At 43.9% G+C, this 14,814-nt stretch overlaps 1 protein-coding gene and 1 long non-coding RNA gene across 2 annotated transcripts; one reads left to right on the top strand and one right to left on the bottom strand.

Moving 5' to 3' along the window:
* Positions 1-9,788: 9,788 nt before the first annotated feature.
* On the bottom strand, positions 9,789-12,949 carry CCN2 (cellular communication network factor 2). The gene is made up of 5 exons (XM_033056028.1): positions 12,546-12,949; positions 12,218-12,440; positions 11,850-12,101; positions 11,413-11,624; positions 9,789-11,111 (listed from the first exon to the last, which is right to left on the bottom strand). Exons 1-5 carry the CDS (start codon positions 12,936-12,938, stop codon positions 10,815-10,817), a joined length of 1,377 nt encoding a protein of 458 aa, XP_032911919.1. The 5' UTR covers positions 12,939-12,949; the 3' UTR covers positions 9,789-10,814.
* Positions 12,950-12,978: 29 nt separating this feature from the next.
* LOC116994369 lies at positions 12,979-13,737 on the top strand. Its single transcript, XR_004417466.1, has 2 exons — positions 12,979-13,101; positions 13,458-13,737. It is a non-coding gene; the product is annotated as an uncharacterized LOC116994369 (long non-coding RNA).
* Positions 13,738-14,814: the final 1,077 nt, after the last annotated feature.

Raw genomic sequence — 14,814 nt, 5'->3', positions numbered from 1 at the left:
CAGTCTCAGGACAATAGAAATCCAGGCAAACTACCTGGAAAGAATGGACTTTCCTAGGCTTCTTATGAGGTATTTTCCATTTTTGTAATTAGCTAACACACCTAGTAGAATTTTTAGAGATGAGAGCATGGGGAAGCCTGAATTTCTGAGGAACAAAGAAATAAAATTCTGCAGAAGAAGGTTATGCTATCATTTCCCACCACCGAGGAAGTTTTTACTTTCATATAAATTGCTGTATATCCTGTTTATGAAACATGCCAGTGGAACTTTCTTGTACAAGTGAGCTAAAATAGCTTAAAATGTGCCATCTCCCACTTCAACAGGGCAGAAGTGTGTTGTGACTCTGTATCAACCATTTAATTACTCAATCTCAGTTGTTCTCGTAATGTCTTGCAGAAGGGGATGTCATCTTGGATTGATGTATTATAAACCAGGTTAATCACAGCTTTTCCTCAAAAAAATCCCCAAAAAACAACCAAGCAAAAAAACCCAAACAACAACAAAACAAAACAAAAACCAGAAAACCCAAGAAGAGTAAAGCATGACCTCAGACTCCCAGCCTCTATATTTTCTGCAAGCTTATAACATATTGATGTCTTTTCAGATTCAGCCCTAGATTTTATGTAGCTCCTTGACACGTAGCTTCCTTAAATACAGAAAGTATGGAGATTCCCACAGCCACAATGACTCCTTCACAATGATAATTTGCCAAAAAATAATTCATACCAAAATACAACTTCTGAAAGATGAATAATTTTGTTATGAAAAACATGATGGTGAACCTGAAGTATTACAAGAAAAAGCTCTACATGCAAAAAAAAAAAGCCATGTGAAATTTAGTGTCAGAGTCCACAAAAATTACAGAGCTGTAGTTATTTCAGCAAGAGTGCAAATGCTCCATTACTGAAAGGGCATCATAAAAGGGCAGTGCTTTGGGTATTGGAGGGAATAGGTCTATCAACGACAACAGCACACAGTTTCCTTAAAGAGAAAATGCAATAACAAAAGGCTGTTTTGGCCCAAAGGACTTGGATAAACATGTGACAAAGAAACAATTTCCACCGTTAATAAGAGAAATTTTGAATTGGTTGAAGGCAAACACTTTCCTAAGGTCTCACCTTTAGAAACAAAACATGCATTGATTTTAGCCCTCTCCTTGGAAGTTTTTTTTCAGATACATAATATATAGCACATTTTGATGGTATAAAAGGTGACAGTTCATGTACATAAGGATTTTGTTGGAGTGTGTGTATGATAAGAATTTCAAAGCCTGTTCTTAGACCCGATTGGCTGAGCCACTACCTGTTAAGTAAAAAAAGAAGCAGAAAGATTCTGTGTAAAGCAAACTGTGTAAGCAAATGTTTGCCCAACCTGCGTTCTCAAACCAGGAGCATGAGAGCGGTACTTGTGCACAGGTAGTTACGGGATGTAACTCTTGATGGCGATTTAGAAGTTGAAGAAATTGGTCAGTTAGGAGCAGGCTGATAGTGAGCACAAAGCTGGGCTATCCTCAAGACTGCCTCCTTTCCAAGGATGGATGTGGTACTAGGAGCCTGAACAGATTTTTCTGAAACATCTGCCTGACTGTGTGGTACTGATATCTCAAGGCCTCTGGGTCCTAGTTAGTTAAAAAAAGCACTGACAAAGGTCTGAAGAAGACCCCTTGTTAAAATTTGTTCACCTTGGGAAGGTGATCTGAGGATATGAGTCTCTAAAAACGTTTTTTTTTGCTCATGCAGATGAGATGCAGAGTGCTATTAAGGACCAGAGTAAGGATAAAGGACAGATCTCAGGTGAATCTGACTCTGAGTGACTAAGAATGGCCAGTCCATCATTGCTACTATTGAATAAAGTTGTTATTAAAATAGTTGTAGAAAACATATTAGCTTCTGAAGGAAGATTATGGACCTTACAAAGATACAGCATTTCTTACCACTTTTTTGAGTCCCAGTAGTGTAGCAGTCCATGTACCAGACCCTGCTCCACAATTTTGTTGGGCAGTTGACAGTTGCAGCAGACACAATCCAGAGAAAATGGCACAGCAGCCCGCTGGCCCATTTGTATGTCCAAATCCCTTTCACACTAATGGGTCTCGAGTAGGGAGCTGGATCAGGGTTCTTTTACAGTAGGTTTGGGTTAGATCCAGAGCATCAGAGTCAAAAAGACCTATTTAACAGACCAAATCTACACAAAATGGATGTGACTCACTGTCTATGCACGTTGAAGAAGTCAGGAGGGAATTTGTCTCTTTCAAAAATTTAACTGAAAACCTTATTGTAACCTAATTAGTCTTCTGGAAAAAAGGGGATGCAATTATATAAGATAAGTTTATGTATCTCTGACAGATCCTCAAAGCCTCTAAGTGAATCAGTATCCACCTGAGGAGGAGAAGCAAGTTCTGCTCATCCTTAAAGTTGAATCTTGGAGGGTTGATTAGTTCTTAAGAAGCATGCAAGATAAAAGGCAAGACAAAACGTACTTAAATACTGTCTTTAATGAATAAACCTCTCTTTCTGTGTATTTTTCCAGGTACCTGCTGGTGAAAACTATTGTGATGTACTGTAGCATGTTATAGCTATTTGTTTCTCCAGGGTGGGTGCCAAGCACTTTGGGGTTTCATTTTCTATATCTTCAATATAGATAACGATGATGCAATGATACCTAAGTAAAGCGTGGTGCTCAGGCAGAACTGTGTAGCTGTTGCTTTAATTCACTTCGAGAAAATAAAAAATATTTCCTTTATTTAAAACAAGTCTACGCTTACATGTTGTCACATCATCCCTCGTAACAAAACAGCGCGAATTGTTTCAAGTGAGTGATCACATTCCTTCCACCAAAAACAGCACGGGCTTGTTTAGCCTCGTTCGTGAGGAAGCCAAGTTGGTACCCGGAGCAAGAGGCGGCTGCGGAGCTGCCACGCGGTGTCAGTGTGATGCAGAGAAAGAGCCCGGTATCGTTCCTGGGGTCCGGCATGAGGTCTGGCAGAGCAGTGGGACCTGACAGGGTCTTTGGAGTAATTTGGTTTTCAGGAGCTGATAGCCTGATAAGCGTTCACGTGAGGTATTAAGCGCTAGCTAGAATAAATACGGACTATATGGCTGCACTTCCTACACTATCTATAAACAGTAACATCTGTAAGAAATTATATATTTCAAATTTGCCTCATCAGTGAAGCCACTTTTGTCTAAATGAACTTACGAAATAAAATGACAGACCAACTTTTGCCTCCTCCTTGCTTTGGAAAAGCAGACAGACAAAATATAGGTGCCAGTGTTTCTTTATTTTCTGTCTAAAGCACAGGATGCTTTTGTGCAACCCTACTAGCCCAAAACTTGGCCTGGTGTGGATGTACAGAGCAAAAAAATATTCAAAGACTGGTTTAATGATGTCTAATAAATAATCTTAGAGAGATTTTAGGCATAACTGTAAACTATTTGGAAGATCTTGCTGCCTGTCACAACCAGCAGTAACTGCATAGCACAAAGAGATTTTATCAGCCAGTTGCTTGTTTGTCGCTGATTTGTGTTGAGATGGCCATTGTATTTGCCTGTGTGTGGTTGTTAACAAATATACATATTGTTTCTAAATTGTTTTATGATAAGGTCTGTGGAGAATGCCAGGCAGAAGCCAAAGAAAACATTACATAAATAGTCTCCAATTTGCTTTTAAACTGTAAGAAATTAAAGCACTCTTAAGGACAAAAGAATCTTGCTTTATTTCTGCATGTAGAAAGTCCACTATTTCTTTATACGAAACTCAAGTTTTTACCCAAATTATCGTTGCACTCTTAATGCTGGCTGTACTTCCAAGATTTGCTATGCTCATTATATTCTTGCTGAAGTCAGAAAAGCCAGAACTAAAAATCCCCATTGCATACAGTTATCCAAAGCGTAACGAGCATACTCACATCTGTAGAGTAGAATATTGCATAAGATGACACATTTATATTATAATTTCATCTTCATGAGAATAGCTAGATAATGCAGTGAGCTACAGTGGGGATGTCTGTGTGTGTAAGTGCTTGCGTGTGTGTAAGGTTAAGCCTCACAAAATATCCTTATTTGAGATGTTTTCCATGTTGACTAGCTCTAAGGCACCCTCTTGTGAAGTGGGATAGTGTTGCCAATTCTTCTCCAACAGCATTTCCTGGTGTCTGTAATCAAATGACTATAAAATAAAACTGAACTTCTAAAGTGCTCTTTAGTACTCCTGTGGATCATAAGGATAAGCAGCAATGCAAGCAAGAAAATCTAAATGTTGCTTCCTGAAACAGCACCCTGTGCCTCGCCTGCTTCCCAATTACCTTGCAGAGCTGGCCTGGGATGCTGTTTCATGTAGAACAGGAAGATATTAAAGGCTCTTATCCCAGGGTTGGTATTCTGCTTTATTCTTAGGCTTCCATGTGGTCAGAGCGAGAGATGGGGATAAAAAGAGAGAGAGCCCACACGTGGGCTCAGGGTTTTTCTCTGGGTCAGGAAAGGGGAGGGGTCAGCCTTGGCTTCAGGCCAATCCCATCGCAGGGGTCAGTCCATTGGTCTTGTAGGGGTTACAGGGTTAAAGGGACATACCATTCCCAAAACAGTAGGGTAGTGGGTTACAACAGCTTCCCTTGAAATACTCATCCCGGGTGACTTCTCACAGGCATTAGCCACGCTGGGATCCATTCAAGATCACTGGTTGGGGCATATTCTTATCTATGCAGTTCTTTCCGAAGTGACTACTTATTGGCTATGGAATAATCAATGGAAAGAAAGAAATATTTCATTTCTATGCCATCATATGAAAATCCTTTGAGTCATAGGTGAAGAAAAACCTCAGTTGAGCACATTCCCCCAGATGGGCAACTACAGCTAAGAGGTTGATGGGGAAACCCACTGAGAGACACTCGAGGCAGCTCCCAAGAAAATATGAGCTGGCTTTCTTCATTAACTCCTAACATTAGATTTCAGAATCTTGATCAATTTACTCGTCTTGCACTTTTTAACCTCACAAAAAGCTTAGAATTAGAGCAGCATGTATAAACAGAAAAGGCCAAACACAACTTCTTACTTATTTCCATTGCTCTGTCAATTAGAAAGGCATACTTAACACCATATAACAATATATTAAGATTATATCTAATATCTTCCCACGTTACCTTGTCTAAAGTTTGAATAATATTTCAGATCTATTTTGAATCCTTGTCCTTCTCTTTCATTTATCAGATACACTGGCTTCTCGCTCCCCTAGTAGGTTGTACTAGGTAGTAATTTTAGCTGTTTACAGAATACTGTCTTGTGCAATTTGTGCTTCTGGAAGTGCATATTGCCCAGCAAATGTCATAGGAGCTAGCCTGTGTCCTCCCAGGAGCTCTCCACAGCACACAGTCCCATGCAGCTCCCCTAAAATGTACAGCCTCAGGATTTTGGGTCACAGGTGGTCTAAAGCAGCCTGAATGCAGTAATGTTAGTTAGCTAGGCTGACTGGAGTCCTGAAAACTGGCTGAAAAGCTGGTTCTTAGCATTCAGCTCAGGAGCAGGAAAACATATTTTGTAGCTGCTGAAAGCTGCTAAATACCTGCTTTTAATAGGTCTAATTTAAACCAACAAACATTTATTTGGATTGCGCATTTCTTTCAGTGGCTCAATTAATGGGGCTGAGTAATGAATGGAGGCACCAGTGGATTGTATTAGCACTGCAGTACCCTGTTAGCAACCTTTTGCTCCTGCTCAGAAGGCTGTAAAATTCTTTGTTCCTCACAACATAAACACCATTATGCTACTATCAGGGCTGAATTTGCTTACCATTAAGCAAATGTATAATTGGCACTGCCCCAATAACAGAAGGGGGCTGAGGAGTGCTGCCACAATATGCAGCCAGATGTTTCAGGGTGGGACATTTCAGAATGGGCCCAAATTCACTATGCTGGGGATGTGGGCTTGGACCAGCACTGAGAAGAGCTGAAAAAGCCAGGGCTAGCACTAAGGACTGCAAGAAGCTGTTCTCTGATGCAGCAGCAATGCTGAATCGTGCAGTGGAGATGGGACCTTAGTCATGCTTCTAAACTGTTCAAACACTAAATGTGTTGAAGGCTTTAGTACAGTTTGGGAACAGGTTCCTTGAAGAAATTTCTGGTATTTCCTGGTTCCAGGCAGGCTGAAAAACACTGTGAGAATGTAGTGGCTTTTGGTATGTCCATTTATGGACATGAATCAAAGGAACTGCAGGGAGGAAAAAAAGTGGAAAATGAGAGGAAAAATAAGTTAACTGAACTACTTCCTCTCTCAGATTCTTCTTGGGTTTTGGGCAAAGCCTTACAGTGGTATTTCATCCCAACTTCTCCTTGCTAACTACTTCCATATGTAGGCATAATATAACATCAGTTAAAGCCACATTTAAGCACTGTTTTTAAAGAACTTGGGTTTTTGGTGGTAGGGTACAAAGTCAGAATGGTTGAATTATTATATATTCAGGTAAGAATACTACTGTTTTACATTACATTTAAAGTCCTTTTCAATATAATGAAATGAGAGCTTTCTTGAAGTGCAAGGTCTGAAAAAGCTATGCTACATGAAAAAAACACAAATGATCTAGTAAGAATATGCTATGTCTAGTGATGTCCAAAAGTCAGTTTTCTCAGCTGAGTCCCTGTCTTTGTGAGACAAACAACTGGATACTGTTCAGAGACTTATTTGTTCCTGTGTGGTTGCAGATCATTAAAAGAGGCTCATTCTTGAAGACTTTTTTAACTAGTGTCTTTTGGATGTGCCTTAGCTCTCAGGAATCTGACAAATTTCCATCTGGAGAGTAGAGCCTATTTCATATGAAAGGGCTATAATCCGTGTCTGTTGTTCACATCTGTATTGTGTTAGAAAGCTAAGCTGCAAATCCATGCAAAAGTGTTATGGTACAAAAATCTGAAATACGATGGCTTAGAATTATTTCAAAGTATTTGACACTCTGGTCTCCAGCCACCTTGAATTTCTATTCAATATTTAATTGAATACCTTTTATTGAATTAGTATTGACTTTACAGGGATTCTTTACTAACTGTATTATTAATATAGCTGGAAATCAATTGAAGGAGTTAGTAATTTGAATTAATATACTTTCATATATTAATAAACTATTTTAAAAATACAGCAGCAAACCTGCACAATAACATTTTCTGAGAATGCATGCAACCAAAAGCAGACTTCCAAAACAAGGTATTTTGAAAGGAACGTGAACAAGTGTTCTCTCCCATGTAAGTGACTTTGGACTTTTGAACTCAAGTTTTATTCTTCCATCTATGCATCTTAGGTACAAAGAATGAAATCAGGAAACTTCTCTACGGTTGAAAGGCCCACATTGTAGCCATCATTTAAGATGCCATAAATTCCACACAAGGGCTCCTTTTTCCTGGGATACCTTTGAAAGAAAGCCTTACGAACAGCCTACCTACACCTCTAGGAGAGCTTACAACAAAATATTTAAATTTCTTTACCTTCAGAGATAAAACCTTCAGAGGTTTAACACCTGTGAAATGGTGCAAAACATATGCTTCTGTCAGACGACTACACTTGCTCCTGGAAAAAAAAGTGCAATTCATTTTAATGCATACCTGAGATTTATGGTCCCTGATATGCTCAAGGGAGAGCAACAACTTGCTTAACAGATTTGCATAATGCAGCATACTCCCCCCTTATTTTAATTCACAGTGGCAACAGCAAATCACTATCAAAATATTCTGACAGGCCTCTTGTGTGCTCTGCTGGCCTGTGAAACAGTGCAATAATGTGCCAGATGGCAGGCAAGGCGGTTTCATCATCACATAATCTGGGAAAGGATACATCGTGGTTCTGGGTTGCTTTGGGGAAACCATTTGGGGTGTTCTTCAGACAGCCCTTCCTCAACCAGAGCTCTGCTGTTGCGCTCTGCCCCTCCAGCCTCATTTGCCAGGCACAGCTGGATGACAGCGCCAGGGGAGGTCACAGTGGTGTGTGGCTTAGGTGTTGGAGATGCAGCCCACTCTGCAGAGAGCTGGGAGTAGAACGTGAGTGAATCTCATGGGCCCATGGTCATGAGGCTCATGGCAAATGATGGTGTTAGAAAATGCCATTCATTATAATATCTGATATTAATTGGCAAAAGAGTGCAGGGCAGAGCTGGTCATCAACAGCCTTAAGCAGTGCCATAAGCACCCCATCTCTCACAGGAATTAATCCCAACCTGCCAGGTACATGGCACTTCTTTCAGTTCTGCTGATCCTGAGAGCTTCTATAGCAATAGTTATGAATGAAGTCTACGTACTTTCTGGAACTATGTCCTTTCTGGAACTATAAATGACAGTTTTCTTGTTATTGGGGGTGGAGCCACAGGAGTGGTCAGGCAACCAGTCCTTGGTGTTGTACGAGTGTTTGAAGTGTTTCCAGGGTGAACTGAATGGCTGCATAATATTCATAACCTGAAAAAGAAAATAGAGAAAAAATGCTGGAGAGTTTCAGGGAGCATAAGGGCCAGAGGTTACCCAAAAGTGTTTCATATGGGACATAGAAAGCCACTTCCTCGTGCCAGGAGAATTCCTTTTATTTTTGAGAAGGGAAAATGCTTCTGTGGCTTTGAGCAAAGCCTGGTGAAACCATTGGCAAGAGTCCCATTGACTTCCCATTAGTTTAGGCACTGTTGTTCATCATTAGTCAAAGCTGGTGTTACACTAATTTGCTGCTAATGCTAGCTGAAATCAATGGGATTGGAAGGTGCTCAGGAAGGATGGACATTTTTGCAAGCTAACACTCTTTCAGCACCAGGAAATTCCAGATTGAACTTGTTTGCCTGAAAAGGATTCTTGTTGGAGAGCATGTTTTTTTTCTGAAAACAGGAACTAATTCTTCTAGAGCAAAGGTTAATTTTGATTTCAAAGAATCTCCTTGTCTTAACAAAGGGATAAAAAAGTCTGTTATTAATATGGGAGCCAGCACAGGACTGAAGCTTTTCTTTTAGTTTCAGGGGGATGAGGCAAGCGACTCACAACTGTCCTTACACTAGTTCTTGCTTATCTAAGAAGACTGTTTGGACTATTATCAAAATGTGTAGTTCTTACAATATTTCTCATCCATGGCCTTGCAAGTTTGAACCCATGGACACTTTACACAGAACTGTCACAGACAATAATTTGGTCAGCAAGCAGGAAGATAATCTGCGCAATTGCCACCAGAGTTCAGTGCTTTACCATATCACACTTGGGTGTTAACTCAAGGAAAGCTGTATCTAAATTAGCCCTGCACTGCATGAAGGTAAAATCAGAAGTGCCTTCCAACCTATAGTATTCTGTGATTTCTATGATACAACTCATTAGCTCTTCCCTGAGAATTGTACCAAATTTTGTACTTCTGGATTTGAGTCTAGAGTCAAGAACCACTTCAATGCTTCTAGTAATTAAAATTAATTTTCCTTGCCTTAGTTGAAAACAAATCTTAACCAGTGGAACACCTCAATGAGATTAAGCTTGTTGTGTGGTGTATTACAGCAGTAGTTGTATACCATGGCAACTAGGCTGGCTCCCTTCAAACTACATGTGATGCATGAGGAGACCTGCTGCACAATGCCATACTGGGCTTGGCAAAGCAAGCCTGGCCCTTCCCTCCATTCTAAATACAGTTGGTTCACTAGTAACAGAGTAAGTAAATCATTAGCTTATTCCTAAGCATATGTGCTTCTGGAGAAAGAACCCACCACACATTACTTGATTTTCATCTAGTGCAAAGGCAACACCTTTATAAACATAGAAAGGAAAAGTGGAGAATAGAGGTAAATGAAATACCAAGCCATTTATATAAAAAATATAAATACTTTATTTTCAACTAAAAAGGTGCAAACATGTAACTTTTGGTCACACTTCTCAACAAATAAACTGTCCAAAAAGAGCCATAGTCAAAGGAAGAAACAAATGCTCAAGTGGAAGACTGAGGAGCTACAGAACAGCCATTTCTCTTAAAGCCACTTGTCTTATGAAGTACTAAGTAAACATACTTTGCAAGACAAATGCTTTGTAACATTACAGGCAACTCAACTTTGTCTTGGTCTCAATTCACCATTTGGCCCTATCTGAACAATTTCCACTGGAGTATCTATTTCATGCTTTGAATGCATTGTCAAACAAGCTTTAAATCTTACCTATCTTGTTCCAAAAAAGAAGGCTATCATTGAACTTTCAAAGCATTAAACAAAAGCACAAAACTTTAAATTAATTTAGATAACTGTACAAATATATATACACAACATATTTACAATATTCATAAAAAGTAGCTTGTTACAGGTAAATTAACTGCCACAAGCTGTCCAGTCTAATTGACATGATTCTGATTCTTGTTGGCCAAGCCATCTGAATCAGAATGTCAGAGCTGAAACATTACTGTCCTGACTTACAGAACACCTTCTACTTAGCACTTTGCTGGGTGTTTGCATTCCAGCTGTTGCTGTCTCTAAGCCAGCACCAGCAAACATGCTAATGGTCTCTTCTCAATTGCACTACTAGATGAAGCACACTGTACCACATTAAGGGAACATTTGCTTGAATCTGCTTTTCCTGCCTGTTTCCCTTAACCCCATCACACCACCTCAGAAACAACACGTTCTGAAGCTGTGTCTTGCTGTGGTCCCACTGTCCGTTTTATGTTCTTCTTCAAACCACCATTTGGGGTCAGTAGAAAAATTGTCTTAAGTCACATGGAGCAGTTTGTTGAAATTAAAAAAAAAAAAAACTGATTTAAATACCTTGTGCTATTGAATCATGTTTACAAAATGAGATGCAAATCAGTTCAAGTTGAGAATGTACTTAGCGTCTCCTTCTGGCTTTATGCCATGTCTCCATACATCTTTCTGTAGTACAGAGACTCAAAGATGTCATTGTCTCCAGGGCAGTTGTAGTGGCACGCGCAGGTCTTGATGAACATCATTTTCCTTTTCATGATCTCCCCATCAGGGCACTTGAACTCCACAGGGAGGGTGGCTGTTCTGTGGGGTGTGCAGCAGCGGCCGTCAGTGCAAACACCACAGAACTTAGCTCTGTAGGTCTTCACGCTGGTGCAGCCAGACAGCTCAAACTTCACAGGCTTGGAGATTTTGGGGGTGCGAATGCACTTTTTGCCTTTCTGTTAGGATAGAAGTGAATACAAGATGTTTAGAAGGTAGGCTTTCACAAAGCACACTGGGCTTGCAAGTTAGCGGTGAACAGACATGCTAATCCTTACTGCATTATCATTAGGCAAGATTGTCTTATACAGTGCCATAATACAGCATGAGAGAAAACCAAGGACATTTAACTGTAAATGTCACCACGAGGGTAAAACTCGAATCTCAAACCACTTGAAACTGACTACCTGTCAGCACTGCACTTCTGGTCATTGGATGGAAGCAACCTAGTGCACCATACATAAAGATAATAGTATTTACCTTGATGTTCTCCTCCAGGTCTGCTTCACAAGGTCTGACCATGCAGAGTCTACTCTGTTTCTCCAGTCTGCAGAAGGCATTATCATTGGTGACCCTGGTAGAGATACCCATGCCACAGGTCTTGGAGCAAGCACTCCACTCCGTGGTCTGCACCAGGCAGTTGGCACGCATCATTGTTGGGTCTGGACCATAAGTGTCTTCCAGTCTGTACGCTGTAGGAGACAGAAAACCAAAATGAGACCACTGCCTGACCTCAGCCCTCTAAATGCTCCTTCCTCTTCCTGAGAAATCCAGACAGCTACACTAAATCAGTGGGGTGATTCCACTAACTGCAGCCCTCCAGCCTCTGCCCTGCGTCTACCCAGCCCACTGCCTTCAGCCTCCATGCAGGGTGCCCCCTTCCCCTGGCTGCCATCTGCAGAGAGCCCCCCCCTCACCGGCAAGCGCAGGTCCCACGGCAGTCTGCTCTTTGGCCTCATCGCAGACCCACTCCTCGCAGCACTTTCCAGGGAGCTTCACCCGGCGCGGGTAGGGGCAGTCGGGGCTGGGCAGGCGGACGTCCATGCTGCAGAGGGGCACGCAGCCCACCGCGCCGTCCAGGCAGGTGCACTGGTACTTGCAGCTGCTCTGGAAGGACTCTCCGCTTCGGTACACCATGCCGCTGAACACGCACGGGGCGCCGTCCCGAGCTGCGAGGGGCAGGAGGCAGAGCGTGAGACGGGCGTGCGGGAGTCCCGGAGGTTCCCACTTCCCTCGCTCCCCGTTCCCGTCCCCGCGGAGGGCGGCAGCCCCGGCCCCCACTCACCAGTGCAGACGCCGATCCTGCGGTTGGCAGGGGAGCCGAAATCGCAGAAGAGCCCCTTGTGGTGGTCGCAGGGGTCGCGCTCGGTGCAGAGCTCGCCCAGCTGCTTGGCGCACACGCGGCAGCAGCCGCAGCCGTCGAGCACCAAGGAGACGCCGGCGGGGCAGGTGGGGCTCGGTCCCGTTCCGCACTGGCACTGCCCGCTGCACTCCTGGCCCTGAGCCTCCTGCAAGTGCCGGGGGGCACAGAGAGAGAGAGAGGGGGCGTCAGAGCCGCCGCCGGGACCGCCTGGATGGGGCAGGCGCGGCGGGCGGCGGGCGGCAGCACTTACCGGGCTGAGGAGGGCGAGCAGCAGGGCTACGGCCCACGGGACCAAGGTGCTGGGGACCATCCTGCGGCGGTCAGCGGCTTGTGGGTGGCGAGGCGGCGGCGTCGGGCAGGCAGCGGCGTCGGGCTGCCAGGCGACGAGGGGAACCGAGGTGAGCCGAGAGCTTCCCGCAGGGAGGATCTCCTCGGCGGCGCGGACGGGGCTGCGGCGGGCGCTGTGCCGGAGGGTGGCTGCTGCGCGGCTCCGCTCTCCTCTGCTCCGCTCCGTCCGAGTACGGCGGGAGAGTGGCTGTGTGACTGCCGAGTGCCGGCACGGACGCCCCTTTATAGGCGGCGGCGGCGCGGCCTCGCCAATGGGCTGAATGGGGCCGCGGACAAACAGCGACATTCCGCGCATTCCTGCGCGCCGCGCCGCGCCGCCCGCCCCGCCCCGCGCCGCCGCCGCCGCCCCGGAGCGGCCCTGACCCCTGACTCCCGCATTCCTCCGGCTGCGCCCCCCCAGCGCACACTCTCACCCCCCCAGCACGGGTTTTTATTTTTCGTCCCAATGTGCTTTAAATGTGAGTCCCCGGCGCTCCCGGCCGGCCCCCGGCCCCGGCAGCGCGTTATTTCGAGGCGGGCGGCGGGTCCGGCGGGAAGGGGCGAGGGGGGCGGCGGGGCGGTTGCCAGGGGCGTTCGGGGGAATCCGCTATTTCCCTTCCCCTGTGCTGCCCGCTCGTCCCTCGTCCCTCCCCCGGGCACCGGGGACGCGGGGCGGGTGGATCGGGGGTGGCGCGGGGTACCCGGTGTCCGGCGGCGAACGGTCCCGGCGCTTTGGTACCACCGAAAAAAGGTATAATTACACTACCGGGTATAAATTGACTCTGTGTACCACTGAATCATACTGAATATTTGTAATGTGTTCCTTCCCTAATAGATGCTCTCTATGAATAGAGAGAGTGCCTATTTACTCTGAAATACTTGGCACAGCGAGTGGAGTCTGAAGCATGGAAGAAGTGGCTATTATTTTCCCACTGCCTGTATGCAGCTGTCATTTCTGAGCAACACGTTCCTCGCACATCCCTGCTTCCAACCTTGCTGATGGTCTGTCCCAGGATTGCAACAAGAAGAGAATGGCATGCCACCTCACTCAGCCAAAACCTTAACACTGTGGTTTGTATTTGACTGAACACAGGACCTAAGCATTGTTGCTTGTATTAAGTCATTGCAGATAACGGCTATGATTATTGTTGGGGTTTTTTTTTCTTTCTTTTTTTAACTGGGAGGATGGCTCTTCCCCCGCCTCCTGTGTATGATTTGAATATTCAGTGATGTCATGTTGTTTGACCTCAGCTTTAACGCAAGGAATGCCAATGTTTTGGCTTTTGACCTGTGGAAGTATGTTAGTGTTTAGTAAGGGAGACCAGCTTAATGCAATGCATTAAGTAATCTAAAATCTGGTAGTTACCTTAAGAGATCTCATCTTTTGTGTGCAGGTTTTCCCCTGCTGCCATTCTCCTTCGCTCCCCGCTTCTTTCCATCCCTCCATATCTAGGCATACTTCCATGCTATCATGCAGCAATAAAACAGGATTCATGAGGGGAAAATAAGGTCTTCCATGTAATGCCCCAGTGGGACCATTGTGCTGTAAAACTGCTTCTTATATTCTGCCAGCATTGTACTGTGTCTGGTAAAGTCATTTGGATGTCATTTCTTCTACTTGAAATTCTCCATTAAAAGAAATGAGATTGGCTTTGAAAGAAAAAAATGAATCCCAGAAGAACAGTTATGGTAAATAATATATGTTCCCAAACCCATGAGGTCTCCTAAAATCTGTATTTACTTGAAGGACTCCAGTGGCCTCAGTGCTGGGTAAATAGTATGTGTACCAAACTATGTATGACATGCATACCAAAATGCAAATGTAACCAGGTAAACAGAATGCCTTTTTTAAATGCCTAAATATGGTAGGAGAACATCAGAGAGAGAGAGAGGCTCTAGACATGTTTTATAACTTTCCATGTAAGAGGTTTTTTCAGAGATACAATTTTATTAAACAAAACCTAAGAATCTCACTGACAGAAAAAGTATGTTTAAAAGTAACAAACTACCAGAAAGCCAGGAAATCCAAAATTAAAGGATAAATCTGTCCTAAGTCCTCCCACTGCAGGCCAAGTACAGCAAGCCCCATACACTTGCTGCTCTGAGAAAAACGGCTTGAATAGTTATTTGAATTCAGAACTAATTCTGGTCTTGCACCACTGTGGATTAGGCATTAGCCCACTAAATTACAA

Source organism: Catharus ustulatus, chromosome 3, assembly GCF_009819885.2.
Source record: "Catharus ustulatus isolate bCatUst1 chromosome 3, bCatUst1.pri.v2, whole genome shotgun sequence".
Taxonomy (NCBI): Eukaryota; Metazoa; Chordata; class Aves; order Passeriformes; family Turdidae; genus Catharus; species Catharus ustulatus.
The sequence above is the reverse complement of the archived record's forward strand: the minus strand, read 5'-3'. Positions and strand labels throughout refer to the sequence as shown.